The sequence below is a fragment of the Schistocerca cancellata genome, chromosome 7 (assembly GCF_023864275.1).
Source record: "Schistocerca cancellata isolate TAMUIC-IGC-003103 chromosome 7, iqSchCanc2.1, whole genome shotgun sequence".
NCBI classification, from domain to species: Eukaryota; Metazoa; Arthropoda; class Insecta; order Orthoptera; family Acrididae; genus Schistocerca; species Schistocerca cancellata.
In genome coordinates this window covers 400,680,987-400,701,136 of record NC_064632.1, presented here as the reverse complement: position 1 = coordinate 400,701,136, position 20,150 = coordinate 400,680,987, and the positions used below count along the sequence as shown (strand labels likewise).

Below are 20,150 nucleotides of genomic sequence, written 5' to 3'. Positions count from 1 at the left end.
TTCAAAGTGAAAAATATCAGAAGACTAGTGTTTCAGCCATCTCTGTCAACATTCATTTTTGTGCCAGAGTGATCACTGAATGACTGTGTAGTATAGATGGTTCTAATTTGTTTACAGACTTGATGTAAGTCCAAAATTTTGTTAATATCTTGACAGATCAGTAAAAAAATTACTTTCAAATCAACTGGCCATTTCTTGCATTACTCTCCTTCTGACACTACTGATTTGCAAAAAGGCTTTAACTTTATTAACATCTAAGATGTAGCAGCTTTCTAAAATAGTTACTGAGTTACGGCAGATATGGGTCATCCCCACAAACCTGTACACACACACATCTAAGGTGTATTATACAATACTGTTTAATGTTATTCATCCATACTTAACATCCTTATTCCCAGAGAATTATGTTTCATGCTGATATTCAGATAATCTGCAACATGGATCCTGGCATACTTGCTATATATGTAAATCATTACCTTGTCATTGCACTTCATTAAAATAAAATACGTAGCTACCCTCATCATGTTTCAAGATGCATCTATGAAAACAGTCATGTTGTATCAGTTACATTGTAATAACTATCTTATTATTATTACTATTGTTGTTATTATTTTGGACTAATGCCAAACAGAGACTAATACTGTGTACAAGAAACCTGAAGGATGAAATCTGCAGTTTAGGAAATAAGATTGGAGTATCCATTATTAATAAAAAATCAGAATGCATTTCACTTTAACAGCTTCCATTGCCACAGGTATTTTCAAAACGAGGAGCAATCTAACCAGAATGATTATTCCATATATTTGTAGGTTAGCACATATGAGAAATGGTGTGTGCATTTTATCAGTAATGAACAGACAGCTTAGATAATTTCTCAACAGAACATCTGTTGCCACATTTATAGCTAATCTTATCTGCAGATGTCAACTTCCCTTTCTCAAACACTTCACATTCTTCAGGCATGACATGAGCCACTACTACTATTTTTTTCGCATTCATCTTTACTATGTAGTCTTCCCATGTCTGAATGGTCAGGAGAACAGCGTACAATTTCTAATAACATGCATCACTACTGCTACTATTCCCATACCCACAGATCAGTGAAAGAAGTAATATTTATATAGCCACTTCAGAAGCATTTTTTCAGATACGTCAATTATTATTTGCCAATTTTCTACAAGTTTGATAAAACAGTCCCTTAATGTTCCTGCCATCCTTGATAGCTTTCAGTAAAAGCTTGTTAACAAGTTTTCTATGTTACTTCCAACTTTCAGACTTCTTCATAAGTAAGTTGTGTAATAATGCACAGGATTGTAGTAGAAATAAAATGTTGAAAACAACCTTGCTGACACTATGGATGAATAATAGAAATGATCATGTCTCCTCCACTGTGTGAGCAATAAAGTGAGGAGCCTGTAAAAGAACAGTTGCCTTGCACCTGATAGACATGTACCTAGTAGAACAGTTGGCATTGGTAGGGACTGTTTGTGGTACACATTCGATGTAGAAGTAAGCCACAGCACAAGACTACAGATAAAATGACCCCAAATGAAATGTGTTTGGCTGACAAGCATGCAATTAGTGAAACTTCTACGATACCGTAGCATAATACTATCAAAAGGTCTCTCACAAAACCCAAAGAAATTGTGATCATATGTAAAGACTATTAGTGGCACCGAAGTAAGACAAGAATTGAAATTGAAGGCAGTAAAACAAAAGCAGAAAAGCTGAATTCCATTTTCAAATGTTCCTTTAAAAAAATTAAAATCTGGGAGTAGTGCCCCATTTCTAATTCTCACATCACTGCAAAAATGATATATATAAATATTAGTGTCAAAGGTGCTGAGAAACAGCTGAAATCACTAAAACTGACAAAGATCCAGAGACCAACGGAATCTCTACCAGACTCTATACAGAATTTATGGCCGAGTTAGCTCCTCTTTAAACTAAATATACCATACACCACTCAAAAAACTGTGTCACCAGTTAGAAGAAAGTACAAGTCACACCTGTCTACATGAATGGTAACAGAAGTGATACATAAACTACTATCCAACACCCCTGACATCCATTGTTGTGGAACCTTACAATATATTCTGTGCTCAAACATAAAGAAATATCTCTAACAGAAAGACGTTCTACATGCCATTCACCATGGACCCAAAGAAACTGATCATATGAAACCCAACTCACACTTTCCAAGTCCTGGATCACGTCAGCCAGGTAGATACAGTATTTTTTGACTTCCAAGAAGCATTTGACTTGGTAAAACTCCTACACTTTTTGTCGAATGTAAGACTGAATGGGGGTACTGAGCGAAATTTGTGACTGGTAGGGAGGACGCAGATGTTATGTTGGATGGAGAGTCAGTTACAGTTGTAGAAATAACTTCAGGTGAGTCCCAAGGAGGTGTGTTGGGATCCTTGATGTTCACATTGTATATTAATGACCTTGCAGATTAACCTGACTTTTTGCAGATGACGCAGTTATCAGTAATGAAGTACTGTCTGAAAGAAACTGTGTAAATATTCAGTCAGATCTTGATAAGATTCCAAAGTGGTGCAAAGACTGGTAACTTTATTTAAATGTTCAGAAATGGAAAATTTTGCACTTCACGAAACAAAAACAAATGTAGTTTCCTATGACTACAATATCAATGACTCACAAATGTAAATGGTCAACTCATCCGCATACCTGGATTGAACAATTTGTAGGAATATGAAATGGAACGATGGCATAGGTTCAGTTGTAGGTAAAGCAGGTAACAAGTCTTGGCTCACTGGTAGAATACTAGGGAAATGTAATGAGTCTATGAAGGAAATTGCTTAAAAAACATCTGTGTGAACCATTCTGCAATATTGCTCAAAAAACATTCTTGCGACTTATTCTACAACACTCCTCAACTGCATGGGAGCTGTACCGCATAGTGCTAACAGGAGATATTGACTGTATACAAAGAAGGCCAGCACAAATGGTCACAGGTTTGTCTGATTATAGGGAGAGAGTCATGGAGATGCTGAAGAAACTGAGCTATTAGACAGTTGAATATGATGGAAACTATACAAAAAAATAGGCTACTTACAAAGTTTCAACGACGAGCTTTAAGTGGGGAATCCAGGAATATACTACAATCTCTTACATATCACTCTCTTGATGTTATTGACTTCAGCCTGAGGAATGGTTAGATGCAGCTCTCGATGCTACTCAGGGTCGTTTATGGCTAAAGTGACAAAGTGCTGAAAGTGTGACAGGCAGTATTCTTAAGAACCAAATATACAGGTCGTCCAATTGAGTACTACTATGGGAGGGATAAAATGATCAGATAGTGATCACTATGACAAAGATGTGTACCTTTTATTGAATAAATGGGTAAATTCAAAACAAAAAGCTTAAGATTTTATAACACTACTCTACAAAGTTACCAAGGTTTGTGGTCTTAGAGCTGCACCAGAAAGGGTTATGGGCATTTATGCCGAAAAGAAAAAATAATGAGTGGGATTAACTAGCAGATAAAATCAATAATCCCACAGTATGTCATCACAACCTCGAGATGAAGACATATATTGCAAATGTGATTTCTACATTCATCTGTGTGCACATTGCCACAACTTTAGCCACAGTATCAAGTGGTGTTTGGTTACTAGAGGTTATCTCAAGGACCAGAGTACACAACCTGCCAGATGTTCTTTCAGGCTCAATTCTGTTTAGTAATTATGAATAATGGGTGAATATGTTGCGGGGAATTCGGCTTCCTGAAGCCACAGTGTAAAGCGACAACAAGTGCTCCAGTTCAGCTAAGTAGTGACTAACTATAAACAATCCTGTGTGTGTGTGTGTGTGTGTGTGTGTGTGTGTGTGTGTGTGTGTGTGTGAGCGTGCACATGCACTTATAGGACAGCTGGGGCTGCCATTGTCTGTGGTTTCTTCATTTCTTCTTTCTCTTTATGGTTTCTCCTTTTCCTCCTCTTACTTCTAATTGAATCTGGATTCAGGAGAAAAAATATCCAGGCCGAGTCTGTTACAGATGACAAAAGGCTCCTCTGTGGCCCAATATTCACCTCTCTTGCAGCCACTGGCTGTCATTAGGGTGTGGAATTGTGGGGGTTAGGGTAGTAGGACCAGGAGGGGGGAACCCTCTGTTAGAAGTCTTTACTGTATGGGTGGATAGAGTTGAAGTCCCCAGCACATATATAGAAGTAGTTAGGGGGAAGGGGCGAGAGTGAGGATAGCCTTCCTTACATGAACGGATGAAATAAAATGGCTGCTAGGGACCAGTGACCAGGAGAGGGAGGCAACATTTCTCCTCACTGCACATGATGTAAAGGTTACATTTCAGGAGTAGCATATAATCATCTGGACAGGGTCAAGATGCTCCACTCGTGCCCGATTTCTTTGATGTGTTAAAACAATAATAGATGACGATATCTTGCAACAAGGCAGGCTGGTGATCGGTGGGAGTGATCCTCCACAAAATTTGTGCAGTGAGGCAGTTGCACAACGGTCATACATGTGTAGGGATGCCTGTAATCTCTATAGGTAGGTTGATTTGTACAAGATGACACGTGGCCAAATTTTGTGCACTTGGTGTGGGAGGTACACAGAATTTTACATAAAATCTGTAATTATAATCTTAACTCTTTGCAGTGAAAAGTCACTCTCTAGTCACAGTGTATCAACGCAAATGATTGAGGGAGAAAGCTGTTTTAATCAGCACAGATCTGTTCCACACTTTGTTTATTGAAATACCTTACTCTACATGTCTGCAATTTCTTCCACAAAAAATAATAGCTAGGAATTTGAAAAGGATCCACAGTCAGTCATAGTACAGATCAGTAACTGAAGCACATATCTCTCTCCTTGTTTAACAGGTTACTTTTCATTTCAATTCATAGCTAATCAGGGGAAAAATACTGGGATTGTATTCTTCTGAGTTAAAGTAAGTCAACTGATCTTATGAGACTGCTGGGGCTGTACGACTCCAGAGTGGTTTAACTTGGTTCTCTTAGTTGCTATTGGTCTGTCATGGTGCCTCTCACTCCTCTCCCCATGAGTGCCACCCTACCTAGGCAATGGCCACTTGGCATGGAGGTCATTGCTCTGAAGTACCAAATAAGACAAACAACATAAACTCATACTCCTGAGCATTTACTGGGAGGGATCAGCTCAGGCATCGGCAGTGTATTCCCTGTATAGTCAGTGAGCTACACTGTGGGAGTTCCTGCTGACACACACACAGATTGACATTCTCTGCAGGGCTTGCAATACGGAGAAATTTGGAAGACAGTGAGTAGGTGAAACTTGTTAATGGCAGCCATTTGTACATGAACTGAATAGGGTGCAAGATCTATCAAATAAGGCAAAGTTGAATAACCAAAAATGACTGCAGGTCGGTTCAACTCAACATTAGGTAGGGCAATTGTTGGAGGTCAAGCTGAAGGGAATGACACAGTCAGAGAATAGTTCCTTGGCCCAAGAAGAGGAGGAATGCCGAGATGGCTTGGGTCTGGTGTTTGCAAACACATACTCTCAAAAGAATTGTGAGCCCCTGGGATACATAAATTTTGAAAGAATTATGGTACAATGGCAGCTCTATATTACTTCACATAGAATGGAAGTAAATGATATTGGATTTACAGAAAATATACTTGTAATGAAAACTAGACTGAAAAATCTTGTGAATAACCAAACCTTCACTCCCTCTAAGCTGCAGATATCCCTGCCCACATCTTTTTCTATATAATAAAAATGATGTACATTTAGAAGACCTTGACAAAATGATTTTATGAAGTCATAGCAGTTACTGCGTTTCAGAAGGATGGTTAGACGGAGATCTGAACCACTGTCTTCATGGATGTGAATACAGTGTATTAACACTATGCCACCTCGCTTGGTTACGTCTTTTAAGTAAATTACAGGATTTATTGTTTGTTCTTGTAACAACAAATAGTGTATGGATTGTGTGTTATAAAGAGGTAAAATGTAAGCAGACTCTTGCAAATCTGTTTTTGTATACCTTAGAGGGCCAGACAGAGTCACAGTCTAAAAAAAAATGTGTACTACAAATTAAAATGCACAACTCACAATATAGGAACATACACACTGTCAGATAAATAAAAAAAAAAGAGACAGCAAATTTCACAGCGCATATCAAAAGTGAATTATTGATTTTTCAATAATCAATCATTACTGGTTGAATGGCCTACTTTCTGTCGTTTAAAAGAAGACTTCAATATACTGCCTTAGAGTCTTAATAAGACTCTACAACTGGATCTGCATAATGCGATTATTCTTGAACAGGGATCATGAAGATAATATTAGTTTAATTATAGTGCACACAGAGGTGTATTAACAATCATTCATCCCACACTCCATCTGTGCACAGAAAGGGAAAAAGCCCTAATAACTGGCACAATGGGAAGTACCCTCTGCCACACACTTCTACATCTACATAAATACTCCTCAGGCCACTATACGGTGTCCTCTCCTGTTCCACTCACAAAAGGAGTGGGAGAAAAACGACTGGCTATACCACTCTGGACAGGCTGTAATTGAAACTTCCTGGCAGATTAAAACTGTGTGCTGGACAGAAACTCAAACTCAGGACCATTTCCAGGAGTGCTAGTTCTGCTAGGTTCACAGGAGAGCTTCTGTGAAGTTTGGAAAGTAGGAGACGAGGTACTGGCGGAAGTAAAGCTGTAGGATAGGGCACGAGTCGTGCTTGGGTAGCTTAGATGGTAGAGCACTTGCCTGCGAAAGGCAAAGGTCCCGACTTCAAGTCTCGGTCTGGCACACAGTTTTAATCTGCCAGGAAGTTTCATATCAGTGCACACTCTGCTGCAGAGTGAAAATCTCATTCAGGCTGTAATTGCTCTAACTTGACTTCGTGGTCCTTACATAAAATGTGCACTGGTGTCAATAGAATTCATACTGCCTTAATGTCTGTATAAAATAAATGTAAGATTAAGTAAATTATTATTAGTATTCTGGATTAAAGGGACCAGAAGTGTTGACCTGTCGGCACTAAAGGCAACATGGGATGTGAATTGGGACAGGCGGATAGGAGGGAGGAAGGGGAAGCTGTTGGGTGGAGGGTGCGGAGGCATTGATTTAGCTGAGACTGAAGCCAGGACAATAACTGGAGTGCAGTTGCCTAGTTCAGAGAAGCTGATGGTGGACAGATCTGGATGGCTTGATTTGTGAAGCAGTCATTGAAATTGAGCATGTTGTGCCATCGAATGGTCAACTTTGTTCCTGACAACAGTTTCGCAGTGGCCACTCATCATGGTGGACTGCTAGTTGGTAGTCATACCAACATAAAAAGCTGTGCAGTGTGTGCAGCGGAGTTTGTATACGACATGGCTATTTGTAAAGGTGGCCTGGCCTCTGATGGGTTAGGATAAACCTGTGACAGGACTGGAGTACAACATGTTGGGTGGCTGTATTAGGCACGTCTTGCAGGGATATGATCCCTGTGGCATGGGATTGGCAGTACAAGTGGCTTAGGGATGTGGTAAAATGACATGTAGGTTGGGTGAGTGACAGAACACCATTTTGGAAGGTGTAGATAGGATCTTGAACATGGCGTCCCTCATTTCAGGGTAGAATGAGAGATCATCAAAGACCTGGCAAAGGACACGGTTCAGTTGTTCTAGTCCAGAGTGATACTGGATGAGGAGGAGGGTGCTCCTTTATGGCTAATTCTTGGCGGTGGTGGGAGGATTGGGTGTGTGTGAGGATACAGCATGGGAAATCTGTTTGTAGACTAGGTTTCGGAGGTGGTGCCTGTTTATGAAGGCCTTTGTGAGGCTGTCAGCACGATTGGCAGGGGAGTTCCTGTCACTGCAGATATGTTGTCTACTAATGGCTGAGCTGTATGAGAGGGATTTTTTTGGTGTGGAAGACATGGCACCTGCCAAAATGAAGATACTGTTGGTGGTTAGTGGGTTTAATGTGGACAAAGGTATGGATGGAACCAACATAGAGGTGTAGCTCAATGTTCAGGAAGATGGTGCATTGGGTAGGAGGAGGACCAGGTGAAATGGATGGGAGAAAAGGTACTGAGGTTATGAAGGAATATAGATAGGGTGTCTTGGTCCTGAGAACAGATCTTGAAGATATCATCAATGAACCTGAACTAGACTAGCAGTTGGCAATTTTGGGAGGCTAGGAATGTTACCTCTAGCTGGTCCATAAACAGTTTGGCACAGGACGATGCCATGTGGGTGCCCATGGCTGTGCTGTCGATTTGTTTGTAAGCCTCTCCTTCAAAGGAAAAGTCGATGTGAGCCAGAATATAGTTGTTGTTTTTTGGGGAAGGAGACCAGACAGCGAGGTCATTGGTCTCATTGGATTAGGGAAGGACGGGGAAGGAAGTCGGCCGTGCCCTTTGAAAGGAACCATCCCGGCATTTGCCTGGAGCGATTTAGGGAAATCACGGAAAACCTAAATCAGGATGGCCGGACGCGGGATTGAACCGTCGTCCTCCCGAATGCGAGTCCAGTGTCTAATCACTGCGCCACCTCGCTCGGTCCAGAATATAGTTAGTAAGCTATATAAGGAATAAGTTGGTTTGTTTGGAGTCCGAAGAATGTTGGGAGAGATGTTATCTGACGACAGCAAGGTCATGATGGATGTTGGTGTACAGGGAAATGTATCACCCGTGATGAGTAGGGATCCAGGAGGTAAAAGGGTGTGCCACTTCCAGCTGACTGCTACAATTGTGCCAGCCACCCTCCCTCCCACATTCCTGGCCGGCAAACTAGCCACCTCCCTGTGAGGAGCTAGCCAGCCACCCTCAATCGCTCTCCTTATCTGCCACTTACCTCCCTCTCTACCTACCCCATCCCACCCAACACTACACCCACCAATATTAGTGTGCCCGCCGAAATATAGCACTGACTTTGTTAATCCAGCCAGCACCATGTAGGAGCATAGGTGTGTGTGTGTGTGTGTGTGTGTGTGTGTGTGTGTGTGTGTGTGTGTTTTACTCTTCCTGAGCAAAGGATAATTCTGAAAATTAGCCAGCTTTTTTATTTTGTGTGTGCACCATTCAGCAGCTGAACGTTTCTGCTTTTCAGTGAGTGGCATCCTTTAATCCAAAAGTTTTATATTCTACAAGAGCTGTCCAACAACAACTTTGCAGTGCACTGGTAAGTTAAAATATTTTTACAGCTAACAATGGAAAACCAAATTTTTGTCTAAACAAGAATGTACAAATCTAATAATGTAATAAATTGACTAATAAAATAAGAAAAAACAGTGATTTGGTTGACTCTGGCATTATTAATGACTCCAAAGTCCTAATAATTATGCTTTGGATATCATGCTTAAATGTAAAGTAAAATTTAAGCAACTGGGTAAAATTTAGAATTTTCAAGACTACTGTCATAACGCATACAGTGTCTTTTAAAGGTTATAAGTAACTGAATAAAAATTATTGTTGTTGTTGTCTTCAGTCCAGAGACTGGTTTGATGCAGCTCTCCATGCTACTCTATCCTGTGCAAGCTTCTTCATCTCCCAGTACCTACTGCAACCTACATCCTTCTGAATCTGTTTAGTGTATTCATTTCTTGGTCTCCCTCTACGATTTTTACCCTCCACGCTGCCCTCCAATACCAAATTGGTGATCCCTTGATGCCTCAGAACACGTCCTACCAACCGATCCCTTCTTCTGGTCAAGTTGTGCCACAAGTTTCTCTTCTCCCCAATTATACTCAATACCTCCTCATTAGTTATGTGATCTACCCATCTAATCTTCAGCATTCTTCTGTAGCACCACATTCCAAAAGCTTCTATTCTCTTCTTGTCTAAACTATTTATCATCCATGTTTCACATCCATACATGGCTACATTCCACACATACACTTGCAGAAACGACTTCCTGACATTTAAATCTATACCCGATGTTAACAGATATCTCTTCTTCAGAAATGCTTTCCTTGCCATTGCCAGTCTACATTTTATATCCTCTCTACTTTGACCATCATCAGTTATCCATCATCAGTTATTTTGCTCTCCAAATAGCAAAACTCATCTACTACTTTAAGAGTCTCATTTCCTAATTCCCTCGCGTTGTCCAACTGAATTCAACTACATTCCATTATCCTCATTTTGCTTTTGTTGATGTTCATCTTATAGCCTCCTTTCAAGACACTGTCCATTCCGTTCTATTGCTCTCTGACAGAATTTCAACGTCCGCGGCGATCCTCAAAATTTTTATTTCTTCTCGATGGATTTTAATTTCTACTCCAAATTTTTCTTTTGTTTCCTTTACTGCTTGCTCAATATACAGATTGAATAACATTGGGGATATGCTACAACCCTGTCTCACTCCCTTCCTAACCACTGCTTCCCTTTCATGCCCCTCGACTCTTATAACTGCCATCTGTTTTCTGTACAAATTGTAAGTAGCCTTTTGCACCCGGTATTTTACCCCTGCCACCTACAGAATTTGAAAGAGAGTATTCCAGTCAACATTGTCAAAAGCTTTCTCTAAATCTACAAATGCTACAAGTGTAGGTTTGCCTTTCCTTAATCTAGCTTCTAAGATAAGTTGTAGGGCCAGTATTGCCTCGCGTGTACCAACATTTCTATGGAATCCAAACTGATCTTCCCCCGAGGTCGGCTTCCACCAGTTTTTCCATTCATCTGTAAAGAATTCGTGTTAGTATTTTGCAGCCATGACTGATTAAACTGATAGTTCGGTAATTTTCACATCTGTGAACTCCTGCTTTCTTTGGAATTGGAATTATTACATTCTTCTTGAAGTCTGAGGGTATTTCGCGTGTCTTATACATCTTGCTCACCAGATGGTAGAGTTTTGTCAGGGCTGGCTCTCCCAAGGCTATCAGTAGTTCTAATGGAATGTTGTCTACTCCCGGGGCCTTGTTTCAACTTTTCAGTGCTCTGTCAAAATCTTCACGCAGTATTGTATCTCCCACTTCATCTTCATCTACATGCTCCTCCATTTCCATAATGTTGTCCTCAAGTACATCGCCCTTGTATAGACCCTCTATGTACTCCTTCCACCTTTCTGCTTTCCCTTCTTTGCTTAGAACTGGGTTTCCATCTGAACCCTTGATATTCATACAAGTGGTTCTCTTTTCTCCAAAGGTCTCTTTAATTTTCCTGTAGGCAGTATCTATCTTACCCCTAGTGAGATAAGCCTCTACATCCTTACATTTGTCCTCTACCCATCCCTGCTTAGCCATTTTGCACTTCCTGTCGATCTCATTTTTTATGTTTGTATTCCTTTTTGCCTGCTTCATTTACTGCATTTTTATATTTTCTCCTTTCACCAATTAAATTCAATAATTCTACACTTACCCAAGGGTTTCTACTAGCAATCTTTTTACCTACTTGATCCTCTGCTGCCTTCATTATTTCATCTCTCAAAGCTACCCGTCTTCATCTGCTTTATTTCTTTTCTCCGTTCTGATCAATCATTCCCTAATGATCTCCCTGAAACTCTGGTTTAGTCAGTTTATCCAGGTCCCATCTCCTTAAATTACTACCTTTTTGCAGTTTCTTCAGTTTTAATCTAAAGTTCATAACCAATAGATTGTGGGCAAAGTCCACATCTGCTCCTGGAAATGTCTCACAATTTAAACCTGGTTCCTAAATCTATGTCTTACTATTATATAATCTATCTGAAACCTTTCAGTATATCCAGGCCTCTTCCATGTATACAACCTTCTTTCATGATTCTTGAACCAAGTGTTAGCTATGATTAAGTTATGCTCTGTGCAAAATTCTACCCAGTGGCTTCCTCTTTCATTCCTTACCCCCATTCCATATTCACCTACTACATTTCCTTCTCTTTCTTTCCCTATGGCTATTAAATTTTCATCTCCCTTCACTACATGAATGATTTCTTTTATCTCATCATACATTTCTTCGATCTCTTTGTCATTTGCGCCTACTGTGGTAGGCGTGGGCTTCGTGTTTATCTTGGCCATAATAATGTGTTCACTATGCTGTTTGTAGTAGCTTACCCACAATCCTATTTTTTATTCATTATTAAACCTACTCCTGCATTACCCCTATTTGATTTTGTACTTATAACCCTGTAGTCACCTGACCAGAAGTCTTGTTCCTGCTGCCACCGAACTTCACTAAGTCCCACTATATCTAACTTTAACCTATCCATTTCCCTTTTTAAATTTTCTAACCTACCTGCCCGATTAAGGGATCTGACATTCCACACTCCGATCCGTAGAACGCCAGTTTTCTTTCTCCTGATAACACCGTCCTCCTGTGTAGTCCCCGCCCTGAGATCCGAATGGGGGACTATTTTACCTCCGGAATATTTTACCCAAAAGGACACCATCATCATTTAAGCATACAGTAAAGCTGCATGCCCTCGGGAAAAACTATGGCTTTCAGCTGTTCGCAGTACCAACACAGTAAGGCCGTTTTGATTAGTGTTAAAACAAGACCAGATCAGTTGATCATCCAGACTGTTGCCCTTGCAACTACTGAAAAGGCTGCTGCCACTCTTCAGGAACCACACATTTGCCTGGCCTCTCAAGATATCCCTCCGTTGTGGTTGCACCTACGGTATGGCTATCTGTATCACAGAAGCACGCAAGCCTCCTCACCAATGGCAAGGTCCATGCTTCATGTGGGGGAAAAAAAAAACAAAAACTGAAACTTCAAATTGTAAGTCAGACTGACTAAAATATTGTAATCTCTCTCTTTTTAAAAAACGACAATTTTTTTTTAAAAAAAAGAAGGCTAACATGAAATCCATAAAAAGTCTTACATTTTAGATGGTCCACCCAAACAATAAACATCAGTGTACTAAAAAAATCAAAATTTGAGACTTCAAGGTCCATTACGCTGGTTAAATACACAGAAAATGATTTTCTATACTTCAATCACAAAGCAACTACAACTAAATTAGCATAAAATTTCAGCAGTAGTGTTAGAATAATGAATCTTCACAAATCATTGATTTGCTTGATGCATTTCTGTGGCATTATGAAGCAAATTTGTCTGGAGAAAATGTGATCTATGTTTTAGAATATCACTGCTAGAAGTTATCTATTTGTAACAGTTTTGTATGCGATTTTTTGGTTATTGTAATTAGTAAGGTGTAGTATAGCTTCAGAATCTACCCCCAGACACCACATGGAACCTGAAACTGGCTGTGCTAAGTTTTCTTTTCATCACTTTTAGGGAAATGTGAATAGCAGCGTTAAGAAAGAAAATAATAAATTAGCCCAAGCATAAAATGAAGCTGCTAAAGTACAGTACGGTACAAGTTAAAGTGTAAAATATTACAAGACAGTCGTGTTAAGATACTAACATTTTCACGATGTCATTCACATTTTAAAGTGCAGCAACTATTTAAATGTTAATTTCTACAACCTCTCACCTTGGCAAGCATTCACTAGATTGTCAACGACCACCACCTCATACCCGGTGTTTAGTAATTCAATTACTGTGTGTGAGCCCACATACCCAGCCCCACCAGTTACCAGTATCGTAGCTGCCATTCTGTCACGTCCACCTTCAAGTGATGCTTACGTTGCTGTGCCAGCAAAACGATACGTACACACATCCTTGTCGACCCATTGTTTCTTTTATCACGTGCTTATCGCGATTTTTATTGGGCCGCCTACATGTTTGATAACAACACTGTCAAACATCAACACAAAGAAACAACAACCATCCGTTTTGGATGCGAATATCTAAGACGTTCCTATGAAGACATTTCAATCTAACGTAGTAACGATTTAATCTTTGGAGGCTTCAACATTCTGTAATATCTTTGTTCGTATGAGAGAAAATATGCGTCAGATGGCGCTTGCAGTACGCCGAAAGTGATATTCGTTGACAGTGGACTTTAATTTTGAAACCGGAAACGAGTTCCCAGCGATGCTGTTGAGTTGTGGTAGTGTACAGTATTGAAAGTCATACTCAGAGGATTGAATTAGGTACGTAAGATTAAAAAAAGACTGCTTGGTGTTATTATGATCAATGCGCCTATGTCGTATATTTTCGAAAGTTCGCAGATCTTCCACTCGTAATATCACAATCAAATGTAATTGAAATAATGTTTCAGAGTTCAGTATCACTATGTCTGGCGACATCTCGGATGACAAAAAGGTTGGTCAATGTACTATCACGAAGTTAAAGAGCGTTTTGCATTAATTCAATAATTTTACAACAGTTTCTGCCTCCCTTAGGATGAAGAAAAGGTCTACGGCGGGTGCGAGGGCCCCGATGCAATGTATGTCAAACTGATATCATCGGATGGCCACGAATTTATAGTCAAACGAGAACATGCCCTGACGTCGGGAACTATTAAAGCTATGCTCAGCGGACCTGGACAGTTCGCTGAAAATGAAACCAATGAAGTTAATTTTAGAGAAATCCCGTAAGTTTTCAACTGTTTATATCTCTCGCCTTAATTAGAAAGATATGATTTTGTTTGTGTCTGTAAAGTAGATACTGTCAGACGTTTATTGACACGTTATGTTGTTGCTGATTATCTCCTTTTTTCTCTTTAAAACTAGGGTGAACATTGCAGTATTTGTTAATTTGCAATGCGACATAGGATATATAGTTACGATGGCGCATTTTGTGTAGAATTTCACTTATGTCAGAACTTTAATTTTCAGCTCTCATGTTCTGCAGAAGGTGTGCATGTACTTTACGTACAAAGTACGTTACACGAACAGCTCAACGGAGATACCAGAATTCCCTATTGCACCTGAGATTGCTCTAGAGTTGTTGATGGCTGCTAACTTCCTTGATTGTTAATTTTTGCTTTCATCATATTACATTGTGTGATGTTGGTTACTCTTTGGTAGTTAATTAATACCCAGTGATACTGTTAGATGAAACCTATGTTCCAAATTATGATTAAGTGAGAATGATACTTTGTTGTTTAATGGGTAGTATGTAACTTAAAAACAAATTTGTTAGTTGCAAAGTGAAGAGGTGATTGTTTAGGAGCAGATCATGTTCAGATGTAACTTTCATCACTGTGGCTTTGTGTTTTGGCTACCAGGTGAATTGAATTAATAAGTTACATTTTCTGCTCCAAGAAATAGTCAGCTTTAATTTTGTGCATACCAGAGCAGATTTTTGTGTAGTGCCAGAAGGTCCCCCCAAGAGAAGCCAGATTTTGTAGTGTTCAGGTGTTTTGTTAATACCGTCTTGGCAATCCCATTTTTTCAGTGAAGTGGAACATTCATTTTATCTAGATAAATATTTATGCTAAATGTGTAGAATTTTTTCCTCCCATTTTTGTACTGTGATATTGAGAGTGGGACTGCAGATTATTCAGTATAGAGCCACATAAGTTACAACTAACTGTAAGAACAAATTAGTTCATTTACAGCCATAAACTAGTGCAGTATTTATGGTATTTAACAGATACAGGTGAATATAATAGTCACCTTATTCTTTGAATTTAAACATTTCAGGCCAAAATCCTTCAGCTAATTTGAGTAGCAAGAAAATAAGAGACCTCACAAGAGGTTCTTTTGTGTTTAAAAAAATGAACTTTGTAAGTTACTACTGTTAGTGGAATTCACTTTTTCCAGCAGAATCTTTTGACTTTTAGATTTGCATTGTAACTCAAGGAACAGCTCATAAATTCCTTCCACACTATATCAATTCCTGAGAGACTGCTTGAACCTGCACTGAGCTATTACTTAAGAACAAAGAGCAATTGGAAAAAAAATCATGTTCCATGTACTAATCATGGCATTGCTGTTTAGTTTCCATATCATTAAGTGATCATTTGCATGTACAAAATATAAACTTCTGTAAATGATCTGTTGAATTTTATACTTCTTGTCATGGCATTTAAGTTATTTTTGTTATTATTTTAAGCAACTCAAAGACTGTATCTTTTAAATTGATTAAATCTGTGAAGCTTCTTTAATGCATGTGTTACAAATTGTGATATTCTTTTTTATCATACTGTTTGTGGAGGAAAAAGGGGAAACTCAAAGGTTAAGACAGTTGATACTGCTTGGAGCAAAGTCTGGAATAATATTTAATGTGTACATACGATTTTTGGTTAGCTTGTTGCAGGGGAAATAGAAGTGACAGATTTGTTGCAATCATGTTAGTGTGGTGTGCAGAAACTGCAGATTGAAATTCTCTGGCTAGTATATGTAGAGTTGTGTAACAGTTGAAGTTTCTGTTCCAACATTTATTCAGAAGGTGAGACACATTCAGAGTGCTGTTGTAACTAATTGATATCCTGTCACCCTGAATTTAATCCCACTCGTAACCTTACTTTTGTTTCCATCATTGCTTCTTTGATGTGTAGATTGAACAGCAGGGGCGATAGACTCATACTCTTTCTTTAATCTGAATTCTTCTTCCATTCTTAGTGTTCCCTCTTGGTTTTTGTACATATTGCATATTACCACTGCTCACTATAGCTTACTCCTATTTTTCTAAGAATTTCAAACATTGTGCATAATTTTGTGTTGTTGAGCACATTTTCCAAGTCGACCAAACCTATGAAGCTCTTTGGTCTTGTTTCTGTTATTAAGTGCAATGTCAGGACTGCCCCTCTGCTGCCTTTACCTTTCCAAAGCCCTTCTAACAGATTCTCAACTCTTTTTCTATTCTTCTGTGTATTATTCTTGTCAGCAAATTGGACGCAAGTGCTATTAAGCCAATTGTGTGATAGTTCTTGCACTTATCAGCTCTTGCCATCTTTGGAATGTGTGGATGACACTTTTCTGAAATTGTGATGCAATGTCACAAGTCTCATAGATTCTGCACACAAAAATGAATAGTGGTTTGGTTGCCACATCACCCTATGATTTTAGAAATTCTGATGGGATACTACCTATCCCTTCTGCTTTATCTAATCTCAAGTCTTCGAGCTATTTTAAATTCTGGTTAAGTCTAGATCTCCTGTCTTATCTTCTGTATCGACTGCAATTTCTTCTTCTATACCGTCATCAGTTTTTCAGTTACAGGCCACATTTCTTCTGGATACACCTTGTGTGTCTTTGATGCAGTGGTTTCCATTGCCTTATACATGCTGATGCCATTGATCATTACTGATTCCTCCACCTATTATGGGTTATTCCAGTCCCAAAGGCAAGTGTACCAAACCCTTGTGCATTCATCCACCCCCTTCGACAAGGCTGTTGGTAGAATGAGGGTTACTTCTTGTGCTGGAAGTCTTTTGCCACCATTGCTAATATTTATTGAAAGTGCTTTGGCTACATTCAAACCCAGCACCCAGGACATTTTTATTACTAGTCACATTACCTCTAGACCACATGTTCTCCACATATGTTGCTCATATTGGCAAACATTCCCCAAAACACTACCTACTCTTGCTATCATAATCCATTAATATTTTAATTAAGTTATGCGTAGAATGTAGTTGTTTATTGTATTTCTTCCTTGAATGGATAAGGGTTAAGAATTATTTCGCCAGATTAGAAATATCTTAAATTGTGTAACCATGACAAAGAGCAATCACAAAGTTAAGGCAAAGCCTTCAAAAAATTCATGTGTCTGTTATGTTTAATTGCAAAACAACACATGGCTATTAAGTAGGACAACATTTTACTCAGAATATTTTAGTGCAAAGGTGCTGGTGGACATACCAACCCAACCTTTCAAAATTTGAAACATTGAACTAATTACAGTAAAATATTTTTGACACCTGCCTATCAAAGGAGCACAGTCTATGCATCTGATAACAGAGATAATACTGTCAAGATCCTTAAAACAAAAAAAAAATATTGTTCATAAATTAAGATACATGAAACTTCCAGAGATGGGTGAGGTAACACTGGTCACAAATGGAAGCTAAAATGCAAAATTGTGAATATCACCACTGTTTAAATTTCTGTAGCATTATTTTATGCACTGTATTTTACAGGCATTTATTTTGGTTTACTGTTGAAAGCTGTAGTGAACCTTAATTTTTCTCTTCATTGTGTGATTTTTGTATTTATACTAAGAATCTAGGTCTTAAATTTTTTTGTATATTACATGGCATAATTGCATGAACATTTCACAATGTTGTAACCGGTTTTGACCAGTTATGGCCATCTTCAGATTAAAGTTACCTGCTGCAAACGATGGAGTAACATTTCCGTTTCATTGTGAAGTATCGTTGACAAGGCAATGTGAATGTTAAATTACAGCTTTTCAAATATATGGCTTTAGTTCGACCTCTGGCTGGTTGCAGTGGGATTGAATTGAGAGATGCTGCTTTAACTGTGCCATACAAAATACAGTAAATAAAAGAACATAATCACTCCCATTCTCATCTAAAAATGATCTAAGCAGCAAATAATTATGTTTACTAGCTCACATTGACTTACTGCTTAAGCTCACCATATGTCTGGGATTAGACCAGACAGTCCTGGATTTTTAATGCTGTCTGGGGCTGAAAAAAAAAATTGGGGTTTCATTATTTGACATGAGGATTTTTTACATATTATTCTTCTGTTGGACAGCCCAGTTTTTTAAAACCCCTTCTCTTATGGTCATGCCACTCTTGGCCGACCTTGGAGCAACCACTGGTGCCAGTGGAGAGGCATGGCCACAGGTTCCATCACAATGTTTCACTTATTGTCAGTCACTTGGCAACACAACAGGGGCAATGTGTTTGTTTCCATGTTTGAAGTAATTCGTCTTGGTTTTCAATTATTTAGCAACGGGCAAAATTGTGTGTTTAATGTTAATCAGCAACAAGGGTACAAATTTTTGCGACTGTATATTGATTGTAGTGCTGAACATGGTTATTCCATGCTATGTACTGGAGAATTTTCTATTACACATAAAGGAAGAGTGATATTAAAGTCCATGTAAAAACAGCTAAATGAAAGAGTGCTATCATTGCTACTGCTTGAGCAAACATGAGTTTTTTAAAGCCAAAGTAAACAAGAGACTTTTAAATGGTATCAAAAGTATGTCATGGGCTGGCCACAAAATAATCTGGTAAGCCTCTTCTTAAGCCAACTTCTTTTCCTTCAGCGTTTGTTCCGTGTACCTGTGGGGCGTGCTACATGGGTCTGTTCCCATTTCACTCTCACAGGCTGCATGTCGGTGGATGTTCACCCATTGGAGGTCTTTATGAATTGTACCAGCCCAACATTGCTTAGGTCGTCCTTTGGGTCTTCTGCAGATGTCTGCAGAACTAGTTGTCATAAGCTTGTACTACTGTGGCAGGTGTGGGCTTAATGTCTATCTTGGCTACAATAATCCGTTCACTGTGCTGTTTGTAGTAGCTTACCCGCACTCTTTTTTTTTTTATCATTACTAAACTTACTCTTGCATTACCCCTATTTGATTTGTATTTATAACCCTGTATTCACCTGACCAGAAGTCTTGTTCTTCCTGCCACCAGACTTCACTAAGTCCCACTATATCTAACTTTAACCTAGCTATTTCCCTATTTAAATTTTCTAACCTACCTACCTGATTGAGGGATCTGACATTCCACGCTCCGACCCGTAGAACACCAGATTTCTTTTTCCTGATAACTGCATCCTCCTGAGTAGTCCCCGCCCGGAGATCTGAATGGGGGACTATTTTACCTCCAGAATATTTTACCCAAGAGGACACCATCGTCATTTAAGCATACAGTAAAGCTGCATGCCGCCAGGAAAAATTATGGCTGTAGTTTTCGCTTGCTTTCAGCTGTTAAGCCGAGATCAGTCAATCATCCAGATTGTTGCCCCTGCAACTACTGAAAATGCTATTGCCCCATTTCAGGAAACATACATTTGTCTGGCCTCTCAACAGATACCCCTCCCTTATGGTTGCACGTATGGTACAGCTATATGTATTGCTGAGGCACGCAAGCCTCCCCACCAGCAGAAGGTCCATGGTTCATGGGAGGGCTTACAGACAGTATTAATTGTAAAAAATTAAGCTTTTTGCAGATGCACTGCAACGTGGTACAGTGATTAGCACACTGGACTTTCATTGCGGAGGACAATGGTTCAAACCCGCGTCCGGCCAGCGTGATTTAGGTTTTCTGTGATTAACCTAAATTGCTTCAGGTAAATGCCAGGATGGTTCCTTTGAAAGTGTGCATGGCTGACACCCTTCCCCATCCTTCTCTAATATGATGGGACCGATGACCTCGCTGTTTCGTCTCCAAGCCCCAAATCAACCAACCAGCTAATCGGACAATGCA

At 39.3% G+C, this 20,150-nt stretch overlaps 2 protein-coding genes across 3 annotated transcripts in view; one reads left to right on the top strand and one right to left on the bottom strand.

Moving 5' to 3' along the window:
• The window catches only part of LOC126092211 (UDP-glucose 4-epimerase), a 111,654-nt gene extending 97,962 nt beyond the window's left edge, over positions 1 to 13,692 (bottom strand). The window contains exon 1 of one of the 2 annotated variants that reach the window (XM_049907707.1): positions 13,532 to 13,692. In XM_049907707.1, coding sequence (XP_049763664.1) covers positions 13,532 to 13,565 — 34 coding nt within the window. In that variant the 5' untranslated portion in view covers positions 13,566 to 13,692. Of the gene's footprint in view, positions 1 to 13,379 lie in introns of both variants that reach the window. The other variant, XM_049907706.1, reaches the window with a different exon arrangement.
• A 101-nt stretch (positions 13,693 to 13,793) lies between these two features.
• LOC126092212 (elongin-C) lies at positions 13,794 to 15,902 on the top strand. The gene is made up of 4 exons (XM_049907708.1): positions 13,794 to 13,941; positions 14,070 to 14,113; positions 14,194 to 14,384; positions 14,629 to 15,902. The coding sequence occupies exons 2-4, from the start codon at positions 14,084 to 14,086 to the stop codon at positions 14,768 to 14,770; spliced, it is 363 nt and encodes a 120-aa protein (XP_049763665.1). The 5' UTR covers positions 13,794 to 13,941; positions 14,070 to 14,083; the 3' UTR covers positions 14,771 to 15,902.
• The last annotated feature ends 4,248 nt before the right edge of the window (positions 15,903 to 20,150 follow it).